General features: G+C 34.6%; 2 protein-coding genes across 2 annotated transcripts; both read right to left on the reverse strand.

Annotated features, from left to right (window-relative positions):
* Window positions 1-3,567: 3,567 nt before the first annotated feature.
* Window positions 3,568-8,258, reverse strand: LOC130944322 (G-type lectin S-receptor-like serine/threonine-protein kinase At4g27290). Its single transcript, XM_057872600.1, has 8 exons — window positions 7,413-8,258; window positions 5,685-7,332; window positions 5,322-5,432; window positions 5,059-5,222; window positions 4,765-4,975; window positions 4,420-4,657; window positions 4,176-4,326; window positions 3,568-4,084 (listed from the first exon to the last, which is right to left on the reverse strand). The coding sequence occupies exons 2-8, from the start codon at window positions 7,000-7,002 to the stop codon at window positions 3,782-3,784; spliced, it is 2,496 nt and encodes an 831-aa protein (XP_057728583.1). The 5' UTR covers window positions 7,003-7,332; window positions 7,413-8,258; the 3' UTR covers window positions 3,568-3,781.
* A 167-nt stretch (window positions 8,259-8,425) lies between these two features.
* On the reverse strand, window positions 8,426-9,014 carry LOC130944327 (calcium-binding protein PBP1-like). The gene has a single exon (XM_057872605.1). It carries the CDS (start codon window positions 8,912-8,914, stop codon window positions 8,555-8,557), a length of 360 nt encoding a protein of 119 aa, XP_057728588.1. The 5' UTR covers window positions 8,915-9,014; the 3' UTR covers window positions 8,426-8,554.
* Between the last annotated feature and the right edge of the window lie 14,079 nt (window positions 9,015-23,093).

Raw genomic sequence — 23,093 nt, forward strand, 5'->3', positions numbered from 1 at the left:
ATCATATTATTATTATATTCTTGGTGCTAGCAAAAAATATAATAATATTCTATTTAAATTAATATAATCATTTATTTGATCAAATCAAAATAATAATTAAATAATTCTATAGCAAAGATTAGAAAACTCGTTAGTGTGTAACCTCATAGGTTCAACAACACTAAGCGGATAGTAAATTAGTCATACTAAATTTACTAATCAAGATTGACATCTAGCAACACTCCTTAACGACTCGAAATTATGAAGTAATATATTTTTACTAAGAACCCGAGAAAAATAAAGTATAATTCGTTCATTTTTCTAACTCTTGGTTAAACCTTAGAGTATAATTTGATTGTCAAACTTTAACTTGTTACTATTATTATAATGAATGTGAATGACCTAAAAACTCATTTTTTTGTTCATTTAATTTTCTTGACCAATGTTTTATTCATTTCAACCATTATAATTATAGAGCTCAAACTCTTTACCGAGAGTTGACGGATCTCTTATTGACTAATTATTAATTCTATAAATATTTAAATCTTACTCAATATCTATTTAACTAGCACCCTAGGGTATTAGGTGCCTGGAATCAAAATATAATAAATACATTGTTAATTATTATAATAGTCGCAGGTCAAAGAAACTTTAGTATCATATTCATCTTGAGAATATCCTATTGACAAATATGCAGTAATTATAACCATTAGAAATTTTCAGAATGAATCAGTTCAATGATCATATCTTTATATGTACCATCTATATATATAATTTAATAAATGAAATCTATTAATCTTCATCTAATGAATATCATTATATATATATATATATATTGATTTTTTTACATTATTAATGTCCTTTTTAATAATCGTATGATCAAGAACAATTTAGATTAAATTATAAATGATTTATCTCTTAATATTATGATCACTATCACAATGATAAATATCTGAATTTAATCAAAGACCTTATTATATTAATCTTTTGATATAATAATAATAACAAATTATTTGACATATAATTAATTAAATTATGGTCATACTAATTATTTCTAACAATTTTACACTTACACTAGAGTCAATCATAATAAATTAGATTTTAGATATACTATTATCTCAATAGGTTGCATTTGCATTATTTTTTGTATGTGTCGGTGTGAGTTTGTATGAGTTGAATGTTCAATAATTATATGCGTCACTATGTCACTAATTTTTTTTATATAAATTTAAATAAGTTGATCTTTCTTTTTCATGATATTATCTAATTTAGTAAGGCAAAAATTAATTTATTGTAAATTAAAATTTTATTTAAAGATTTGTTGACACATAAGGCGGAATTTAAATTTTTGATATTTGTTAAAGTGCATTAGTGAACTAATTATTAGACTAATTCAAATTAGTTTAAATAAATTTACTGTTTTTTTTTTGGTTTTCCACGGTATCCTCCAACCCGGCAGGCTAAGGACTAATCTGCCGCGGTACTGAGCTCCATTTAAGGGTTTGTCGCTGGCCAATGGATTGCTGCATGCACAAGGCGGGATTCGAACCCCCGACACTTGCTTAAGCGGACTAGTGAGCTAACCACTAGACCAACCCAACTTGGTTAAATAAATTTACTTTATTGTATCTAAAAATTACATTTTTTTTTGTTTTGTCACTAATGAATTGACGAGAGTAATATTCATGTTTTTAGCCTTTCTTCTTTATATAATTATTATTATTATTATTTTGACGTTGTTTTTGTTGGGTCATTACATACAAAGTGGTGTTTTTGTTAGTGTCAGTTTCTCTCTCATTTTGGGCTCACTATTCAGGGCTAGACCTTTCATTATAAGATCTGAAAAGACCAAATTAGACCGGGCCAAACTAAACAATTGTAACTTATATTTGTTAACATGACTCACATTATTGTAAGTAACCAAAAAGGGAAAAAAGAAAATACACGAGTCACTCACATGGCTGTTTGGATTCTGTCAAGGCTGCAGAGGACTGATTCATGTGGAAAATATGTTGGTTCTTGGTTGACATATACCTTAAGAGGGCAGATTAAGATATTGTAATAATTTCTTGTGTGTGTGTGTGTTTTTTTTTTTCAGTTTCCCATGTAATGCAGGTGTTGGTGGTAATGGTATATGTTGTTGCTGGTATGATTCAGGTCTTGAAATGGAAAGAGTAAAGCAACTTGATATTTCTTGAATGGTATGTGTAAGATGGCTGAGCCATATTTTATACTTGCACAAATAAATGGATCACTATTTTTATCCAAGTAAGATAAACATAGCAACCCTATATTTAATGTATATAAACTTGTTTATTTTATTTATTTTTTTTTTTGCAATCGTTGATGAATGCTTGACGAAGAAACTCTGATCTTCTTGCAGAGTAAACTGGTGAGAAGGTGTAGGTGACACCATGTGAGACAGTGAGAGTGAGAAGCTCTGAAAGTGAGAGTTGATTAGAATGATGAATCATCATCTTTTTTGTTATCACTACGAAGTATAAATATACAAGAAGGCTATGAGTTTCTAATACAGTAAGTTAATTGACAACTCTAACTAACTGCTGACATCAGCAACTAACTACCTAACAGACTTGCTTGTTAACTTACTAAATAAAGCACTCTTCTAACTTACTAATATTATGCATTTTTGGGATCTCATTCTTAATCCTGTCTAATCTTGTTTAGTTCTCAGCCGTAAGAGCTTTTATCATGGCTTTAGCATCCGTAATTTCCATGCCCAAAGTGGACACCGATTTCCATGATTTCCTAGCTTCTACTAAAGCTGGAGGTTCCTCATATGAAAAGCAATCATCAGAGGAATCATCTTTAAAGACATCATCATCAGACAATTCCAATGTGATATTCCAGGATATAGAATCAGAACATAATAGAGAAAGAGTTATTTTGTTCCTATTTCTTCTAGCGTGTAAATGTGTTCATGTTAAAAGAAAATTATGTTTCAAGATTATTTATGTTAAGTTATTTCTATATCATAAAGATTTTGGTCTTGTTATTCTGCAGGCATTTATACAATATCGAATTGTACTTTCTTACATTTCAGTCACACTTTCTTTTAAACATTTTGTCAATCAGAATTTCAACCGATGATTTATAAATATTCTGAACTAATCATCATATATGTATCTAATTATTTATAAATACTTTTATTATATCTATATAATTTATGATATTATATTATTATTTAGCTTTTCTTCTATTAATGATGCTATTTTGATGAAGATCCTTTGGAGAATTCTGAGTGAATAATAAGAAGCACTATGGGCGAATGTTCTTTATACCCAAGTATGGTAGATAGCAGAATCTGGCTTGGAGATTGGAATAAAAAGGGCCATTGTTGAAACAGATACCGTAATGATTTCTTGTGTGCTTTGAATTTATATGTTTGAATATCTCAGTCATGCCTTTTTGGTTGATTCTGGTCTTGAAATGGAAAAGAGTAAAGCAACTTGATATTTCTTGAATGGTATGTGTGAGATGATTGAGCCATATTTTATACTTATACTAATAAATGCACCACTATTTTTATCCAAGTTAGGACCATCTGAAAAAAATCTTGATGGATGAACCTATATTATAAAAACAAAGAAAAGACAAAATAAGCTAATTCAATTACAAATACAATGGAAATCTAAGAAAAACACCACTTACATATACAAATGCTACATCTATAGTTCCATTCCCAATTGTGTGCATATCAAAGTAGAATAAGTGGTACTACTAAAACACAACATAATGTGCACAACACAAAGATCTAAGTTGGTGTTACATAAATGATCCACTAACGAGGTTCTAACATAGTAACACTGATTTCATTGGTAGAAGAAGATATTTGTTTGCTAGAAGAATCTACTTCAAAAGAGTACTTCTCAGTGAGGAAAGCAGGTTCCTTAGGTTGGGGCAAGGGACCCTCACTTCCCAGCATCACAACCACATTTGACATTGTTGGCCTATCCTCAGGGTTCTGTTGCACACATAGAAGACTTATGTGGATGCAACGCAATGCTTCTGATAAATCACATGAATTCTCCATGCAAGGATCAATCAACTCTAGTGGCCTGTTTTCTTTCCACAATATCCATGCCTAAAACATTTAAAACACATTTCATTATCAATTAAGGTTTGTTAATTGCAACAAGGAAAAAGTAAAACTACTATTTTTTTTTCCCACTTACATGTCCGATAAGGTTTATATAGTTCTTTGATTGAGAAAATCCTCTGTTCTTTTTACCACTTACTATCTCCAAAAGTAATACGCCATAGCTAAAGACATCGGATTTGACTGAGAATAGTCCATGAATAGCATATTCAGGTGCCATGTAGCCGCTAAAAGGAAATATTAGAAAAAAAATAATTGTAGAGATTGTTATTAGGCAGCAATAGATGAAAGTTACAAAATATATTGTGATGTTAACTTACTATGTTCCAACCACCCTATTTGTATTTCCTTCTGTTTGATCACCTCCACAAGTTTTAGCCATGCCAAAATCAGATATTTTGGGATTCAACTCGCTGTCAAGTAACACATTACTCGCTTTAAGATCTCTGTGTATTATCCTTAACCTAGAATCTTGATGAAGATAAAGCAGTCCCCGCGCAACTCCGCAAATGATGTTGAAGCGCTTAGACCAATCTAAAACTTTACTTTTGGCATGATCTGTCAAGAACAGCAGTATTATTAACTCAATCCCAACAAATATATTCAAATGTTATGAAGACAATGGAAAAGTACACTTTTAAAAAGAAAAGGGAAGATATTCATACCAAAGATAATCGAGTCTAGGCTTTTGTTAGGCATGTATTCATAGACAAGCATCTTCTCATCTCCTTGAATACAGCATCCAAGAAGCTTAACAAGATTTCGATGCTGAAGTTTAGCAATCAATATCACTTCATTCTTAAATTCATTCAATCCTTGTCCAGAACTCCGTGAGAGTCTCTTCACAGCAATTTCTTGTCCATCTGCTAAGGTACCCTATAGTTTTTCATACATAATAATCACATAATCAACATATAACTTAATTAACAAGTTATAAACTCAACAAGATTCGTAGTTACCATGTATACGGTTCCGAATCCACCTTCTCCAAGTTTATTGCTGAATGAGAAGTCACCAGTTGCTTTGACAATTGTAGCAAGATCAAAGATTGGAAGCTCTAGATCTTCTTTATCACCTTCATCATCATGTTTCTCCACCAATAACTTCTTCTCTGTGTTCTTAGCTGTAGTAAATCCATAATGATCAACAATATGCAATTAACAAGCACCACAACCACAAGCACATAAACATTAAAATGTTAAGCCAATAGTAAGAAAGCTACCTCTTAAGCTTATGATTCTCTTGCCTATAAAGTACAAAACCAGAGACACCACAATTACTGAGGCAAGGCTGATTAATATCACTGCCAAATTCATGTTATGACCTCTCCTACCTTCATGAATTAAGCATAAAAGAGCAAAGTCAGTTATGAAGAAAATAAAAGAAAGAAAGAAAAGTTTAAGGCAAATGCAGAGAAACACAGCAGAGTCAAAAATCATTTCTAACTTCCTAAATCCTAACCATAGTTACTAGAAAGCTAGCATGAGGACTAGTATACGGTTCTTTTTGGTACCTGTGACTAAATTACAAGTATTTCCTTGAAAAGAATACGGTAATGAATACATGAAGGGATCAAGAATCTTACCTATAGCCGAGCTTTTCATTCGAATATAAACATCTTGACCACCCCCACCAGAAAACTGTCGAATATCTTGGAGCTCACTGAACCACATCAAACAGCCACTACCTTCTCCTCTAACATCTGAATTCGCATACGCTTTACAGGAACAATTCTTCAAGCATTCACCCCTGCGTTGATTAAGATTCATACTCTGATTGACCCAAGAATGTGAAGTATCTGGATACTTCAATCCACTGAATTTCATAAACCCATCTTTGCTGGTATCATTACAGCTCAATTTGTCAGTGAGTATGCATCCTTGAGTCCAATCCATCATGTCCCAACTCTGCTGCGATTTAGGCTCAAAACCTGTCAAACACTGGCACACTGGCGAATCAGCTATGATACAATTTGAATTAGGACCACAGAGACTATAAGAGTCACAGTTATCTCTAGGCACAGAAGCATATAGCCTCCAAGATTTGGCATCTTGAATCCAAATATATCGCTGGCGAGTAAGCAATGTTTGGTTCATAACAACTCTTGAAATCATAGACTTATTTGTGAGATTGAATGTGTAGTAAACTTCATCATTGTTGGATACAAACTTGAACTCGAAAAGCGGATTAGTCTTCAACTCCGGTGCACCGCTGAATCCAATACCAATCCATGGACCGCCACGATAGAATTCATCAGAGCCTTTCCACATCATAACTTGAGGAACACCTAGAATTGAGATACCCCAAGAAAAATCACCTGGTGATGGATCATCCCAATTCTTCCAAGCCGTTACACGCCTCTCTAGACCAGTTTTAAGGTCCCATCCTAGCTTCATTCCTGGCAAGAGTGTGTCACAAGGGTAATCAAAGCTTTGCCATAGAAACTGTTCAGGATCTTGGTCAGTTTCATCTCTCAGAACTAGATTCCCGGAATCTAAGAGCTGAAGAACTGGACTCTGCGCCTTCTTTGTTGACTTTGCTGACCAAATTACACTGCCATTTTGGTTAACTAGATCAAGATTTCCCTCATTGTTTATATGCAGCATGCTAGATTTTTCTTTGACAGGGTTGGCTCTATTTGCAACCCAAACAGCTGTTCTTACTGGAATATTATGGTACCATATCCCCAAGTAACGGTTTTCAGAACTTCCGGGGCTGAAGAAACCAAATTCAAAGCTTCCACCTTGTGAAACCAAGGTTTTCCCTTCAGGAAGTTGCTGAGACATGGAAATAGAATCAGTTTCACTTGAGATATGTTGAGAGAACAAGAGAATCTCACTGAGAAGAAGCAAGAATAGTGGAAGATGATTCTTCTTCAAACTTTGATTGTCCTGATTATCCATAAGCTTTGATAGAAAAGAGAAAAGAAAGATTTCTATCAAAATGAAAAGAAAAGAAAAGACAGATAGATAGAAAGGTTAAGAACATGAAATGAAACTCTCTCTCTCTCTCTCTCTCGCTCTCTCTCCTGACTCAGTGTTTTGGACTTTGGTTGAAACTTGTGACGTATCAATGTGTGTAGTTTTGTCTGTTCTTGCTACCATGAAAAACGTGACGCAACCTTCCTATAATTCTGACATCAGATCCTCTTCGGATGTTGGAAAAAATGGCTGCAAGAGATTGAGATTCTTGTGGTATTCTAAAATATCTTCTGCTATTTTAGTATGAAAATGCTACATGAAAAACGTTGGAGTCAATGAGTGGAAACAAGTCAACACTAAAATGCACTGAAAGGAAAAAGTTGATGACTTACCACAGTAAAGTTGTTTGAAACAACTGAACATCAAGAATATATTAGAAAAATAAACATAAGTAGGTGGTTTTCAATTAGATAAATAAATAAATAACTGCAGCAGGTACAATTCTGAAATGAAATGCACCTAATCTCTGAATTGACATTCATGAATGGCTAGTGGGAATTTCACAATTTATTCTATATGCATATTTTATTTGTCAGGTAGAAATATTTGTGTTAAACTTTTCCCTTTAGGCACCGATACTGTCTAAAAATCAGGAGTTGGTATGCACTTTGAAGAATATCTGTGTGTTCATCCTGTCATATCATATCAGTATCAACTTTACTTGCCTCACAGGTTAGTAGTGAACCTCAAAGGCCATAAAGTAAGTTTGATTCTTTTTCCAATCTTGATAATGATACAGATTCTAGAATTAAGGAAATATGTAACTATATGGACAGTTGAGAAATTTTGCATGTCAGGAGTCACTTTCTGTTATAGCTTCTTCAAATATTTCCTAGGTATTGTCCAGATTTTTTCATTCTAGATTCTAGAAGCACAAGATGAATCAAACAAATAAATATATACATATATGCCAATTGCTGTTCTTGATGCAATGATGCATCAATAATTCAATATGCATTAAGAATTAGTCCACAAAGAAGTCAATAAAGGGCATAATGGAGTTGAAAAGTCCAAACCAAAATACAGCTTTTGAAAATAACTCTCCCTTATGAGCTGCAAAGCCTATTAAAGTTTTGAGTGACAAATATTTAATAACCCTCTTTTATTTTCATTGGTGTTCTCTCTCTTATTTACTTTTTTTTCTGTGATTAGTTGAGTCAAGTCTATATAGGTGGCTGCTAATTTGGACTAATTCACAACCAGTTCATAACAGCTTTTTTATCAAGGCCAGCATCAGAAATTGTACCAAACCAAACCATAAATTTCTCAGATCTGAAAAGGGGTATTGATTTATTGTTAGCAGTTTTAAGCATAGCAATAATTGTATTGAGCTGAAAATAACATATCAAAATGAATCACGTCCTCTGTCATTTCATTTAATTTCACATCTTTCTCTTTCAATTCTTACACAAAGATATGGTAAAATAAAATTAGCCCCAAATGACTAAAATTAATTGTAAAAAGGAAAAAAAAATTAGAAAGAATAATCTTGGAGTTCTTGTTGAAGAACATGGTCCAGCCACAACTTTGAACCTTCCATGAGTTCAGGGCTCAATCTGAACATCAAAACACAGAACTCCATCTGGTTGAGTGCACCATCACCATCAAAGTCCCCTTCCAAGACCATTGACTTAAGGTCCTCATCACTCAACCCTTGAAGGCCAAGCAAAGCTGAATTCTTCTTGAGGCTCTCAAACGTTATAACCCCTTTATCTGAATCCTTCAAGAGATTGAAACCATTGCATAGCTCATCAATTAGGCCATCCCCACCAAGCTTGTTGGCCATGAAGGGCAAGTAATCTTGGAACTGAGTCTGAGAGTTTTGTGCAGCCATAAATAAATCAAATTAAACTACCAACTTGAAGAAGAGAGAAAAATAAATGGTTAATTGGTTATTGAAGGTATGAGTATGGTGAATGAAAAAGTGAAGGTATGAGTATATATAGAGAGATTAGGAATGTTGAGTAGAATTTCCAAGAAAGAGAGGGGAATGAAGAATGGGGCATAGATTCATTGAAGACAACTAAGCAAACAGAAAATGGGGCAAATAAAATAAAAATAATAATATAAACTTGGTCAGATACAGAACACACACGGTTTACTTTGGAGTTGGGAGTTCAGTTGCACTTTCATATGAGGTCTTTCCTCGAAGGTTGTCTTCAGGGGTAGAATCGTCCACATGGGGAATTTTGATTCCATTTTGTCTTGTTTTAGTACGGCAATTGATTTTGTGGTCTCACTGCTTCGTGGCATGTTCACATTTTTTTTTTATTTATTACAAAATTTGGAAAATGGCTGGACGGCTCTTCACTGGGACAATGAGCTTCAATGCGCAGCATGTTTTTCTCACACACAATTAATCAAAGTATAATATATATAATCACCAAAATAATTTATAATCACTTGTTAGAGATTCCAATGAGATGTGAGTCAATGAGATATGAGTTAATAAGATATTATTTATGGGGTAAAAAACCATAATAAGCAAACTGGCTCAAAAAATTACGTAAATACGCCAAAGCAAAAATCGTTTCAGTAATAAGCCAGACCGTATTTTTATATAATTTGGTTCGAATTCTATTTGTTAGTAAATCGAACCAGGTTAGTTCGAATTAGGGTTTTCTGTTGGTAATAAATCGAACCAGCCTGGTTCGAATTAAGAATGAAGGTAATTCGAACCATGGTGATTCGAATTATAGAGAGAGAAGGTTTCCATGTAATTCGAACCAGCCTGGTTCGAATTACACCAATCATAGTTCGAACCAGGCCGGTTCGAATTAGTGTGAGACTGAGCTGTATATATATGGTTCCAAACGTGAATTAGTCTCATTAGAGGGAATAGGATGGCTAGTGAGGAGAGTTTTGTGGTTTTGGTGCACCACAAAGGATCTGTTAATAGAAAAACTCGTTCCGGAGTAAAGTTCACAGATAAGAATCCTCTATGTATTGTCATAACATCTACGACGAGTTATGATGACCTTGTTAGCGCTGTACTAATGAAGCTCGGGCTGGAGGGTGCGAAGCGGGTAAAGAAGTTTTTCTATCGCATTCCAGTCACGGTGCTACAGAATACGGTGAAGTATGATTGCTTCACGATTAATAATGATGTGGACTTGCAAGTAATGTTTCTTTGTCGGCGGCAGTTTTCGGAGGTGAGGACACCGGAGTTGTTGGCACGGCTGGTTGATGTTGTATCCAGCTCCAGCGGTTCGAACAGGAATACGAACACTATAGCGAATCCAGCAGGTTCTAGTTCCCGGCCTGCCGTTGCTTCCTCGTCCGTCCTTGTGTACGAACCAGTGGTCCAACATGTCGCCTCCCCATCTTTCGCTGTTGACCTCAATGGCACCGATGGCGACGAGGTAGTGGAAAGGGAAAATTTGCCGAACGCTTTATTGGGAGTTGCACCTGTTGGCGTAGGCGACGGTTTTTTGGACGATGAAGAGGAGAATGACGTCGAGCCGGATATGATTGACGATGATAGCGCTGATGATATTGGAGCGACCGGGCCTGCATTGGAGGTAGGTGGTTCTAGCTCTGGCACACAGCAGTATCCACCACATTTTTCCTCGTTGGACTTGGACGCCATGAGACATGAGGGGGTTTTAGGGCATGCTGTTGGATTCGGAGCTAGAGATGCGGAAGGGACTACTGGTCTGACAGAGTTCCAGGTTGGTCAGCAATTCCAGGATAAAGATGAGGCCCTTTTAAGTGTGAAGACTTACAGCATCCGGCGAGGGGTACAGTACAAGGTGGTGGAGTCCGATCACCGCCGCTATGTGGGCAAGTGTTCCGAGTTTGGGAATGGGTGCACATGGTTGATTCGACTGAGTCTCCGGAAGCGCAAGGGCATTTGGGAGGTCAAACGGTACAATGGACCTCACACTTGCCTGGCCACATCCATCTCGAGTGACCACAGGAGTTTGGATTATCATGTGATTTCGGCGTTCATCATGCCAATGGTTAGGGCCGATGCATCCGTGAGCATCAAGGTGCTCCTGAACGCCACGGCAGCGCACTTCGGTTTTAGGCCGACTTACCGGAGGGTTTGGATGGCGAAGCAGAAATCTATTGCCATCATTTACGGTGACTGGGATGAGTCCTACAACGACCTGCCTAGGTGGGTGTTGGGTGTGCAGCTGACGATGCCTGGTAGTGTTGTCGTCCTTAAGACGACCCCGGTTCGAGTTGGAGGACAAGTGGACGAGTCTCAAGCGTACTTTCACAGGCTTTTCTGGACTTTCCCGCCATGCATCGAGGCATTCCGTCATTGCAAGCCGCTAGTGAGCATTGACGGCACACATCTGTATGGGAAGTATGGGGGGACGTTGCTCATCGCGATTGCACAGGACGGGAACTCGAACATTCTACCTGTCGCATTCGCACTAGTAGAGGGTGAGAATGCGGAATCCTGGACATTCTTTTTGTCGCACCTTCGACAGCACGTGACCCCGCAGCCCGGTCTGCTGGTTATATCGGACAGGCACAACGGCATCAAGGCTGCGCTTGAGGCCCCTGACGGCGGTTGGCTACCGCCATCTGCGTACCGTGCATTCTGCATACGACACGTAGCAGCTAATTTTGCCCTAACTTTCAAGGGCAAAGACGCTAGGAGGCTACTAGTGAACGCGGCATATGCGAAGACCGAGGTTGAATTTGATTACTGGTTTGATATCCTGCGATCTGAAGATCCGGCGATGTGTGAGTGGGCGAACCGGATTAATTATTCGTTGTGGACTCAGCATCGTGATGAGGGGCGGAGATTCGGTCACATGACGACGAATATCTCCGAGTGTGTGAACTCTATCCTGAAGGGGGTCAGAAATCTCCCTGTAGCATCCCTGGTGAAGGCAACATATTGTAGGCTTGCGGAACTGTTTGTTCGCAAGGGGAGAGAGGCTGAGGCCCAGATGGGAACAGGACAACAATTCAGTCAGCATTTGGTGAAGTGTATTGAGGCCAACATGAGGACGGCCAGGTGCTTCACGGTGACGCTGTATGACCGGGATAACTCCGAGTTCACTGTAGCAGAGACCACTCCGACTGGTTCTTTCTCCTTGGGTACTTACAGAGTATCACTTGCCTCTCGGACATGTGACTGCGGGTACTTCCAGGCTCTTCATTTCCCGTGTCAGCACGCACTTGCATGCTGTGCATACTCACGGGTCACCTGGACCTCTTACGTTCACAGCGTCTATCAGATTAGCTCGGTGTTCAACGTGTATCGGATGGGATTCACACCTCCGATCCCGGAGGGCTTCTGGCCACCTTACGACGGGCCCACGGTGATTCCAGACCCTGACAAGAGGCGTGCCAGAGAGGGTCGTCCTAGATCCACTAGGATACGGACGAATATGGACGAGGCGGATCCGAATCGGCCAAAGAGGTGCGGCCTATGTCGCCAACCCGGACACACACGACGTAGTTGCCCACAGGTTGGAGGCTCGTCTCAGACAGGACACCATTAGTATGCATGTTGTTAGTGTTAGCATTATCTACATTAGTGCGCTTCTTGCTAGTCTTAGAGTTATTTAGATTATTTCCCATGTTGTTAGTGTCAGCATTATTTACATTAGAGCACATGACTTTTAGTTTGATTGTTGCGAGTAGTAATGAATATGGCTTCTTTAATTATGTATTTTTTTCTTTAAAGTTCAATCATGTATCATAGTGGTTTGTACTTTTTTTGTTATGTTATAGTCTGTTTACATATGTTTTTTTTTTATTTGTGTTCTGCGACATTCATTTTGTATGATCAATGAATCTTGAAACAGTTTAGTGTTTATTTTTTCTTATTAAATTGTGTCCGGGTTGGCGACATAGCCCGCATCTCTTTGGCCGAATCGGATCTGCCTGGTCCATAATCAGTCTCACACTAATTCGAACCGGCCTGGTTCGAACTATGATTGGTGTAATTCGAACCAGGCTGGTTCGAATTACATGGAAACCTTCTCTCTCTATAATTCGAACCACCATGGTTCGAATTACCTTCATTCTTAATTCGAACCAGGCTGGTTCGATTTATTACCAACAAAAAACCCTAATTCGAACTAACCTGGTTCGATTTACTAACAAATAGAATTCGAACCAACCTGGTTCGAATTATATAAAAATACGGTATGGCTTATTGCTGAAACGATTTTTGCTTTGGCGTATTTACGTAATTTTTTGAGCCAGTTGGCTTATTATGGTTTTTTACCCTTATTTATGAGACAGATTTTATAAAAATATTTAATTTTGTTATTAATTTAAAATAATTTTGGTTTTATTAATTCGTAGATGCTTAAAATAAAAGTTATTATACATTAGAATTGACATGTTGACTTTCGTTTAATTATGAAAGATGTAAATACAATAACAGATGCTATACCAAAAATAGTAATAAAATTAATCATGGAAATTTCGAATTAAACCTTAAAATGGTCTTTGAGATTGGCGTTTTGCACTGAAATCGTCCCTGATATTCCAATTGCACCAATTACGTCTCTGAGATTGAATAAAATGCATTATAGTAGTCCCTGACCCATTTTTCATTAACGACGTGATGACATGGCATGATGACGTGGACTGTAAGTGACACGTGTCACTTCATGATTTGACCACGTGTAATGGTAGGATGATGTGGTGACCAATGACACGTGGCATGCTGACATGGATAGTTGTGCCACGTGTCACAATGTTATTTGGCCACGTGTCCAGTTGTGCCACGTGTCGCAATAGTATTCGTCCACGTGTCATCCATTATGTCATCGTTGTATATGCACCAAATTAGTCCATCACTTTGCATTAAGTGACTCATTTTAGTCCCTGAAATTGAATGTCGTGCACCAAACTTGTCCCTTCACCAATTTTTTCTCATTTTTTTCTATAAATTCAAAATTCTCAATATTTTTTAATGCATTAATTTCAATTCTATTTTTTCACATGTTCTTCAAATAAAAGTGTTTTTATAAAATGTTTTTTCTCTTGCGAATACCCTATTCGCCGACTTGGAGTTAACGTGAAGGCTTTTCAAGCACCTTCACTACCATCTCCAACCTCTTTCAGAACTTTTATAAAATATTTTTTTTCTTGCGGATACTTCTAATAGCCGCCGTCTTAGAGTTGACGTGAAGGCATTTCAAGCTTCCCTCATTATCATCTCCGACCTCTTTCGTCTAGACTGCAGAGATCAAAAGTGGTAGTGAAGGTGGTTGAAGTGCCTTCAATCTAGCTCATTTATACATAACGAAAATGTGTATTTCATAAGAAAATAAATATTTATTTTAATTATTAATTTCTTGTTAAAAACACATGTTTTTTTATAAAAAAAATGTGTCTAATAAATCATATAATTATTTTTTTTATAATAAAATACTTATATATTACAAAATTTACTAATATTAAATTATTAAAAAAATTATATAATTAAAACTAAAATCTTAAATTTTTTTATAAAAGTACTTGTATTTAAACGATATATGAAAAAATAGAATTGAAATTAGTGTATCTAAGATATTAAAATTTTAAATTAAAAAAAATGAGAAAAAATTGGTGAAGGGACTAGTTTGGTGCATATACAACGATGGCATAATGGATGACACGTGGACGAATACTGTTGCGACACGTGGCACAACTGGACACGTGACCAAATAACATTGTGACACGTGGCACAGCTATCCACGTCAGCATGCCACGTGTCACTGGTCACCACATCATCCTACCATTACACGTGGCCAAATCATGAAGTGACACGTGTCACTTACAATCCACGTCATCATGCCATGTCATCACGTCGTTAATGGAAAATGGGTCAGGGACTACTAGGGATGGCAAAAATCCCCAGTGGGGCGGGTATCCGCGGGGATTTACCCGTCACGGGGCGGATATGGGGACGATTTTGTACCCGCGGGGACGGGGGACGGGGCCCCGTATATTAAACGGGGCGGGGGCGGGGATAGAGGTCCCCGCCCCGTGGAGACCCGTTTAAACTCCGTTTATGTAAAAAGATTAGAATACCCCATTTGTGTGTACTATAATTTTGTTAAGTATTTGTTATAATTATTGAGTTAGGTTAAGTATAATTATATGATTATAATTAAGCATTTGTTATCATCTTCATTATCTTTGTTTGCTTTTTCTATTATAATTACTGTGATTTGGATAAGCATTTGTTATAATTATTCTGAAATTTTTATTATTTTACTGATTTTGAATTTTTGGTTAAGCATTTGAGTGCTATACATGTAATTCATAATATTGAAGTAGATATTGATGTAAGTAAAATACTAAATTATATACAATACACTTTTTTTTAAATTTTTTTCTAATTTTTTTCAATTTTTATTATTTTTTATAAAAATCCGCGGATATCCGCGGAGACCCGGGTCCCCGGCGGATATGGGGCTCCCGTTACCCGTCACGGGGACGGGGACGGATAATGGAGGCGGGGGCGGGGGGCGGGGGGCGGGGGGCATATCCCCGCCCCCATGGGACCCGTTGCCATCCCTAGGGACTACTATGGTGCATTTTTTTCAATCTCAAAGACGTAATTGGTGCAATTGGAATCTCAAGAACGATTTCAGTGCAAAACGCCAATCTCGGAAACCATTTTGGGTTTAACTCTAAAAATTTCTTTCTCTTTAGAAAGAATTTAAGAATAATTTTAAAATGAGACTATCTCTCTATTTAAGTAGTTTTTTTATTTTTTTAATTTATTTAATTCACAAAAATAATAATTAAAAGTTATTAAATGTTGATATATAAATGTATAATACGTATTTATATTTTTCAGTTATAATTTTTACATGAAAATTATGTTAATTATTTTTACATAAGCAATTGCTATAATAAAACATTAATTAACAGTATTTATTAAAATTATTAATCACTAAAAGTTTGTACTTTTATATTACAAAAATTCACTGGAAGCATAATATTTTTTATGTTAGTTGTTAAATTGATATTTGGTTGATGTCACTAGTTTGACGACTTTGCGTGACGGAGTAAACACTTGAAAGGGAAACGGAACTAAATGGTAGGTCAACACCGAAAACTCCAAGTCAATCTAGAAGAACCATGGCTAGCAAGAAAAAACACTGCCGTGTCCAGGACTTGCAATGAGAAGGGTTGCATAGAGTTTATGTTTTTAAGTTTGCTCTTATTTTATTTATTTGGGATTTCAGAAATATAATATATGACATTTTTAACATAATTATAAAAATTCAGCAATATATATAAGGTCACCTATATATAATAGTAATAAAAATTTAAAAATTATACTCTAATATCAAAAACTAAACTGAAAGCCAAATTAATAAGCAACTTAACTAAACCTTCTGAAAAGTAAAAAAAAAAAAACTTAAAATATAAGAAGTTATTTTAAAAATATTTTATTTAAAATTATAATAATAGACAGCTTCTAGAAGAGGATAAATCACTTTTTTTATTTTTTATAAATACTATAAATAATTTTTTAGAAAGTCACAGATTAATTTTAAAAATTATATCAAATAATAATAAAATGATTTTTTATAATTTAAAAGGAGCTTTTTTACATGGGCCCCGAGTATTGGTGCCTTTTTTGGTCAAAAATGGAGTATTTGGTTAGGTTATCATTAGCCCAATATTCTCTTCTTGGTCCTAACCTTACAAGCGAACACTACAACAATGCTCAAACTTAAAATCCCCATAGACCAAAAAGAAGTTAAAAATCCCCACTCGTAAAAAATCCAGAAATTCTTCTTAGCCTCAACTACAATCAACACAAACATTGGTCTGGCCCAGACCAAAATAAAAATTAAAAAAGAAAACATTGGTCTGGCTAGCTAGCTACATACCTTTGATAGCCCTGTGAGCTGTGACAACCATATTCGTGGTATCATTAACTCCCAAGAGTCCGAGACATTATTGGTGGTAACTGGATTTGAAGATGCTATCGTAGCTGGTTTTGAGATAACTAGGGGCGAATAGAAATCTTTGCTTGGCGATTACCAAAAAAAAAATCTTTGCTTAGCAACCAATTTGAATTAATTGGATGATGAGTTTATTCGTCAGATTGAACAAGTATTAGAAGGTTTGAATTTCATTTTGTGCATGTAGTAACTCATCGACTAATAACAAATTTTTAAATAGAGTTTAAATTCACGATTGCAACTAATTAATTCTTAACTTATCCAACTAAGAAATACCATCATAAAAATAAAAAACAACTGTCTTGTATTTTCCTTTTCTCCCGGTTTTTGTCAGAAGAATTAATTGCGTTAATAGCTGGAAGAAGAAATAAAAATAGACATAGCAATAGACAAAGTCCTACCTGACCAAAACCAAAAAGCACAAGTCCTCAAGGAATTTAGATAAGATATTTTTTATTTTCAAAAATTATTTCTGTCAAATAAATTGATCTCTTTATTATTTTAAAAGAGTCTAATTTATTTTAGAGTAAATTTTTAAAAATTGAATTATTTTATAATAAAATTATTATAAACTTATTTATTCATATGTATATTAAAAATTTATTAAAAATGACAAAAGAATCAATTAATTTGAAAATATAAATATCTGCTCTAAATCATCTAAAATATTTTGAAAAATAATTTAGTTATTTACTCTAAATAAATATCAATGTTTGTTTGAAGGAACACGTTCACTATCAGTTAAATTATATAAAGGGATTAGTTAATATAAATTCTAATATTATCAATTAAAAATATTTCTATAAAAATATATAAAATTTTAATTTTAATATATATTAAAATAAAATTTTAAATTTTTTATTAATATTGGTATATATTTTTCGAGTATACGCTAGTTAAATTCTTAACTTAAATATTATATATATAAACTAAAGTAAATGAACATTACAAATTTACAATCTACTCATTAAATAATTATATGTTTCAGATTAAAATGCTAACTTAAAATTTTTATTTTTTCAATATGATTTTTCTTACCTTTAATACATTAGAGAAATTTAATACAAATTTACTCTAAAATAAATTAAAAAATAAAGTTAGTTCTAAGGTGGCTTGCGAAAGTATATTAAGAGACTATGAACAATTTTTTTTAGCTTATTACAATGCGAATCTAGGTAGTTATATGAAGATTCTAATAGAATTTTAAGTTTTTTGTTGAGTCAGAACTTGGTCTTAAATGATGGATATATGAATATTTGTATGGAAGTGGATTTTAAAATAGCAATAAGTTTTTGTTTTAAAAAATTATTGAGTTATACTTCACAAAAGCGTTAGTTTTGACTGAAACATCCATCATAAATTTCAAAAAATAAATATTTGTATAGATAGACTGACATAATAAAAACATAAATTTTAACTGAGATGTAATTTTTTTTTTCTATTCTCTCATGTATTTTTAAAATTTTTATGCAGACTTCATTAAAATTACATTTTTAAGATAATTTTTGTCATTTTTTTTAGATTTTATGTCTCATTGTTTATAAAAAAATTAATTTATATTATATAATAGTTTCAGTCAGTAATTAAATATCTTTAATTTAATAGTTTAATATTATATTTTTAATTAATATTTTTTGTTGAATTTAAAAAATTTATATTTAATTAAATAATGATCAAATATTATTAAAATATAAATTAAGAAATTATTAAAATTAAGTGTCTTATTTAATGCTTCTTATGGTTTGTTTGATATGTTTATTAGTGTGCAGAAAGAAGAAATTAATTTTCTATTGGGTCAAAAAGATAGAGCAGTCCACTTTGATCAAAAAATTATTTTAGCTTTGTGCAAAATTAATTCAAACATAAAGTGGCTGAAATTTGAAATGAAGATAAGCCCATATCATAAGCCCATATTGATAAAACAAATAAAAAAGGAAATAGCCCAAAGATGCCATACGTTGATCACAAAAACAAAGGGGCCCAATTTTATTGAAGCATGTTTTGGTTACCAATTCACTTTGGTGGAATCCAAATTTTAATTAATTTAAAAGCATGCTTTTCACGGATGTCTTTTTCAACGGGTAATGGAATTCAAATTTTAATTAACTTGGATTTATTGCATGCCTTGAAAACAGAAAAGAGAAAGTGCAATTGATTTGATGGCATTAATTGATTTCATACGTTACAAGGCATCGGAGAAGAAAATGGATAATTAACTCATTTTAATTTCCTTCTTTACTCTCATTGAAAGCTTTTCTTTCGTCTCTGTCTTCTCTCTCTTGCTTTCAGATTGTCACTTCCATCAGAAAAAAATGGAAGAAGTTATTAGAGGAAGAAGCAGAGAAGCTATGTACAAGCAAGAGGCCAAGGTGATGATGACTCTTGCAAAAGGAAGATCTATAGTATGGGGTGGCTGATATCTTTACCACTAATGGTAAGATGTGATAAAGAAGTCTCAAGATCACCATGCCTAAAAAAGTGGAAGATCCAATTTGGTCCGAGAAGAAAATTCCTAGGGTATGCTTCGTCTCTACTTTCTGGTCATCTATCACAAGAGGTAGCTACTGTAGCTACGTGGAGGAAGAGGCAGAAGATAGAGCAGATGGAGCTGTCAATGATCAAGGGTTCATCAAGGGTCAAAAATCCTTCTTGGAGACCAAGTCAAGATGGAATGCTCAGATTAATGAAGCTTGATGAGAGGGGATGAGAGAGAGGTAATTGCATGTTGGTTTTAGCTTTCGGTTCCCTCTCTTCTCTCTCTGTCCGAACCGGTTTGATGATTGAAGAAGAAGAAGTTGGGTCGGTTGAACCTTTTCAATCTTGAAAGCTTCCCCTTCTATAATAAGGGAGAACGGCCAAGGGTTGAGACAATGAGTGAGAGCACACATTCGGATTCCCATAGCTTTTTGAGCTGTTTATTCTTCTCTTTCATGGCTTTCATTGAATATTTCTTTTTCTCAGTGAGTCTGTCTGTGTTTCATTGGTAAAAGACAAATGTGAGATTTTGTAAGAAAAATTCAATGAGTGAAAAAAGGCAGAGAGTTAAAGAAAAAGCCATTATTATCTCAGAAATTCTTTGTATGTATTTCTGTTTTGTTGTCATGATCTTGAGGGGGTTTCCTTACAAGTTGGGTTAGCACTTTGTGGTTGAAAGCTTGGTAGGTGACCAAGTCAAGTTCAGTTTTGGGGATAGATTCTAGACTTATCCTGAATAGGAATGGGTAGTTCCTAGGGAAGAAATTGGTGTTTGTAATCAAGTTTGATTATAGTGAAATTCCGTCACTGTTGTGATGGAGACTAGACGTAGGCTGCATTGCACTTAGCAGCTGAACCAGGATACTTCTGGGTGTGATTCTCTCTTTTTCTTCTACTCCTTTTCTGTTTCTGTTCATAGGAGACAAAATTAAAAAATATCTCCTAACCGGTTACGAGACAAAAAGAAAATGTCTCTTGACCAGTTATAAGACAAAAAGCAGAAATATCTCCTGGAGCTATCCTAAAAGGCACAAAGTAATATTCAGAAAAAGATGGCTAAGATTCAACCCCTTTTTCTTAGTCACTGATAACTATCATTTTTAAATATAATTAATTAATTATTAGTCTAAAATAATAAATTTTATATTCATCAAATAATATCATTTATTATATTATACTTGCTCACTAAATCCATATAAAATAACATTATTATAATTTTAACTCTTATATATATGATTTGAATTCATTTTACCACTAAGAGATCATTAGAAGTAAGTAACATGTATCCTACCTGTAGATATCAATTTTATATATGTAATGTTATCTAAAAATATATTTTAAGTGAGTTTGAATTAAGGACTTCTACCATAATGTAAAAAAATTTTAACAATTGAGTCAAAGTTATTATTATACATTTGTTTATATAAAAACTAATTATATTTGGTGATATATAAATATTAAATTATAACACAAATTCTAATCTCTTCATTGAGATTATCCCTATCCAGCAGTTCATCTTAATTTCTTCTCTAAATCTTTTTATGTCTTTTGAGTAAATGCCTAAAATAGTCCTTGAATTTCAAATCGGTATTCAATTTAGTCCTTAATTTTTCTAAATGACTAACTAAATCTCTTAAAATCAGAAACGTGCGTCTCTATTAGTCCCTCGCAAAAGTGCCGTCTAAACGTTGCTGATGTGAAAACGTTAACTGCCATGTGGGCATTCCATTAAACGACGTCGTTTAAGGAGTGGATGCCCTAAGTGTGTAAAATGACGTCGTTTCCAATAACACCTTCTCCAGTTCTCCCCCTTTGAATAAACAATTCTTGTTGGTCCCCCCTTTCACTTTAATGTTTCCCACCAAAACTTCAGAAAAGCTTTCTCTTCTTCTCTGTCCGTTCATTCTCCCATACTTCCCACTCACGTTTGTTCGCCGAGGATCATCCTTAGAATCTGTTCTCTCCGGTCAGTGAAGGAGTTATCGACGAAGCATCACCTTCGTACACTGCCAACGGTGAGAGGTAATAGTTCAAGTTGATCATTCTCTTTCATTTTTTGTATTTCATCGAGGGTTCTTGATACTTATGTGTGAATACGTTGTTGTATGTGTAAGGGAGTGGTTTAGAATGTTGTGGTTGTTGATGGTGCAAATGTTAGGGTTTAGAGTTTCTAATATAAAACTTGTAACCACATAAATCATAATCTGGTTTAAGTTATAGTCAATAGGAAGTAAATATATGCATTCTTATTACAAAAATAGTTTGATTTCTAGTTCTTTGCAATTTTCAGTTATCTCTTCAGTTTTCTGTGTTATTATTGATGCTGGATTTTTTGTAATTCGGATCAGATGATGGGACAAGTAAATAAAGAGAGACTGGCAGAATACCTTGGAGAGCTACAGCGGAAGGAGAACACGAATGATCGATATGTTACTGCTCTAAGAAAGGAGACTTTAACCAGAAAATCTTATGTGAGGATTCAACCGGTCCTAGAGAAAACTGACACCAGCTCCAGCAAGGAGTAGCGGAAGTAGATAAGTATTTTATTGCAAGATATTGCGAATACTTCGAGTTATTTGTACATTATTTAGAACTTGGAAGAAAGGCTTCAAATATTTATTATGTACCTGATGCTGTTCTACTCTAGTTTTCTCTGGTTTTATCCTTGAATTTGTTTGTTTAAGCAATAAACCAAAGTAGATGTTATTAGATGGGAATGAGGGCCCATGGTTCTCTGCAAACAATATATTAGTTAGGTTCAGGCTAGTGATTTTATGAAATTCTTCTACTATTCTCTTTAATTCTCCTTCCAATGTTATTTCTGTCTTTGTTCATAGAGGAATGACTTTCATTAAATTTTAAATTTAGCTTTTGCAGTGTTTAATTGCTTTGTTTATATTTTGCTTTGGTTTGGTGATAATCAGGGTTTGAAGTTACTTTTCATCTTGTCCATAGTGTTTCTACTTGGCAGCATTGTATGATTTTTTGGTCATATGTATAGCCATTAAAATTGAATAGGTAAAATAGAGGCTTGTGTGAGAACCATGAATCGTGTATAGCATTAAGATGTGCAGCCAGATTATCTTGATCATTGCTGTTGCTATCTTTTGATTAATATTTCTCGGTGCTCATAAATTTTTTACATTAACTATGCGCCTCTAATCATGGAGTTTGGGGGAAGTTATGCGAAATTGGTGATCTAGAATCATGTAAAGCCATGTCTTTATATGTGTGTTGACTGTGAACTTGTGACTCTATGATCTTGTTTAGGTTGTGGCTTGGTGATCCTCCAATTATCTAAAATTAAAGCTGTAAGATTGTGTAAGCACTACAATCAAATGAATTTTTGTCATGCATATTGTGGACCACACTTAATTTAACTAGTTGTATAAATTGGTTAGTTAATATTGGTTGACGATGAAATCATGTTAGTTTGTTAGTTCTGTTTTAGCATACCAATTAGTTGTTTGCCAACCGGCACAGCTCTGATATATATATATATATACGACCCCAATTGTTATTGGAAAAGCAAGCAACACATAATGTGGCTGAAGTCATGTTTGAAGTGCATGGTGAACCACATGGTGAGGTTGTTATTGAAGAATGTGAGGTTGGTGCTGAAGGAGGACAAATTGATACTCAAAC

This window comes from Arachis stenosperma, chromosome 8 (genome assembly GCF_014773155.1).
Source record: "Arachis stenosperma cultivar V10309 chromosome 8, arast.V10309.gnm1.PFL2, whole genome shotgun sequence".
Taxonomy (NCBI): domain Eukaryota; kingdom Viridiplantae; phylum Streptophyta; class Magnoliopsida; order Fabales; family Fabaceae; genus Arachis; species Arachis stenosperma.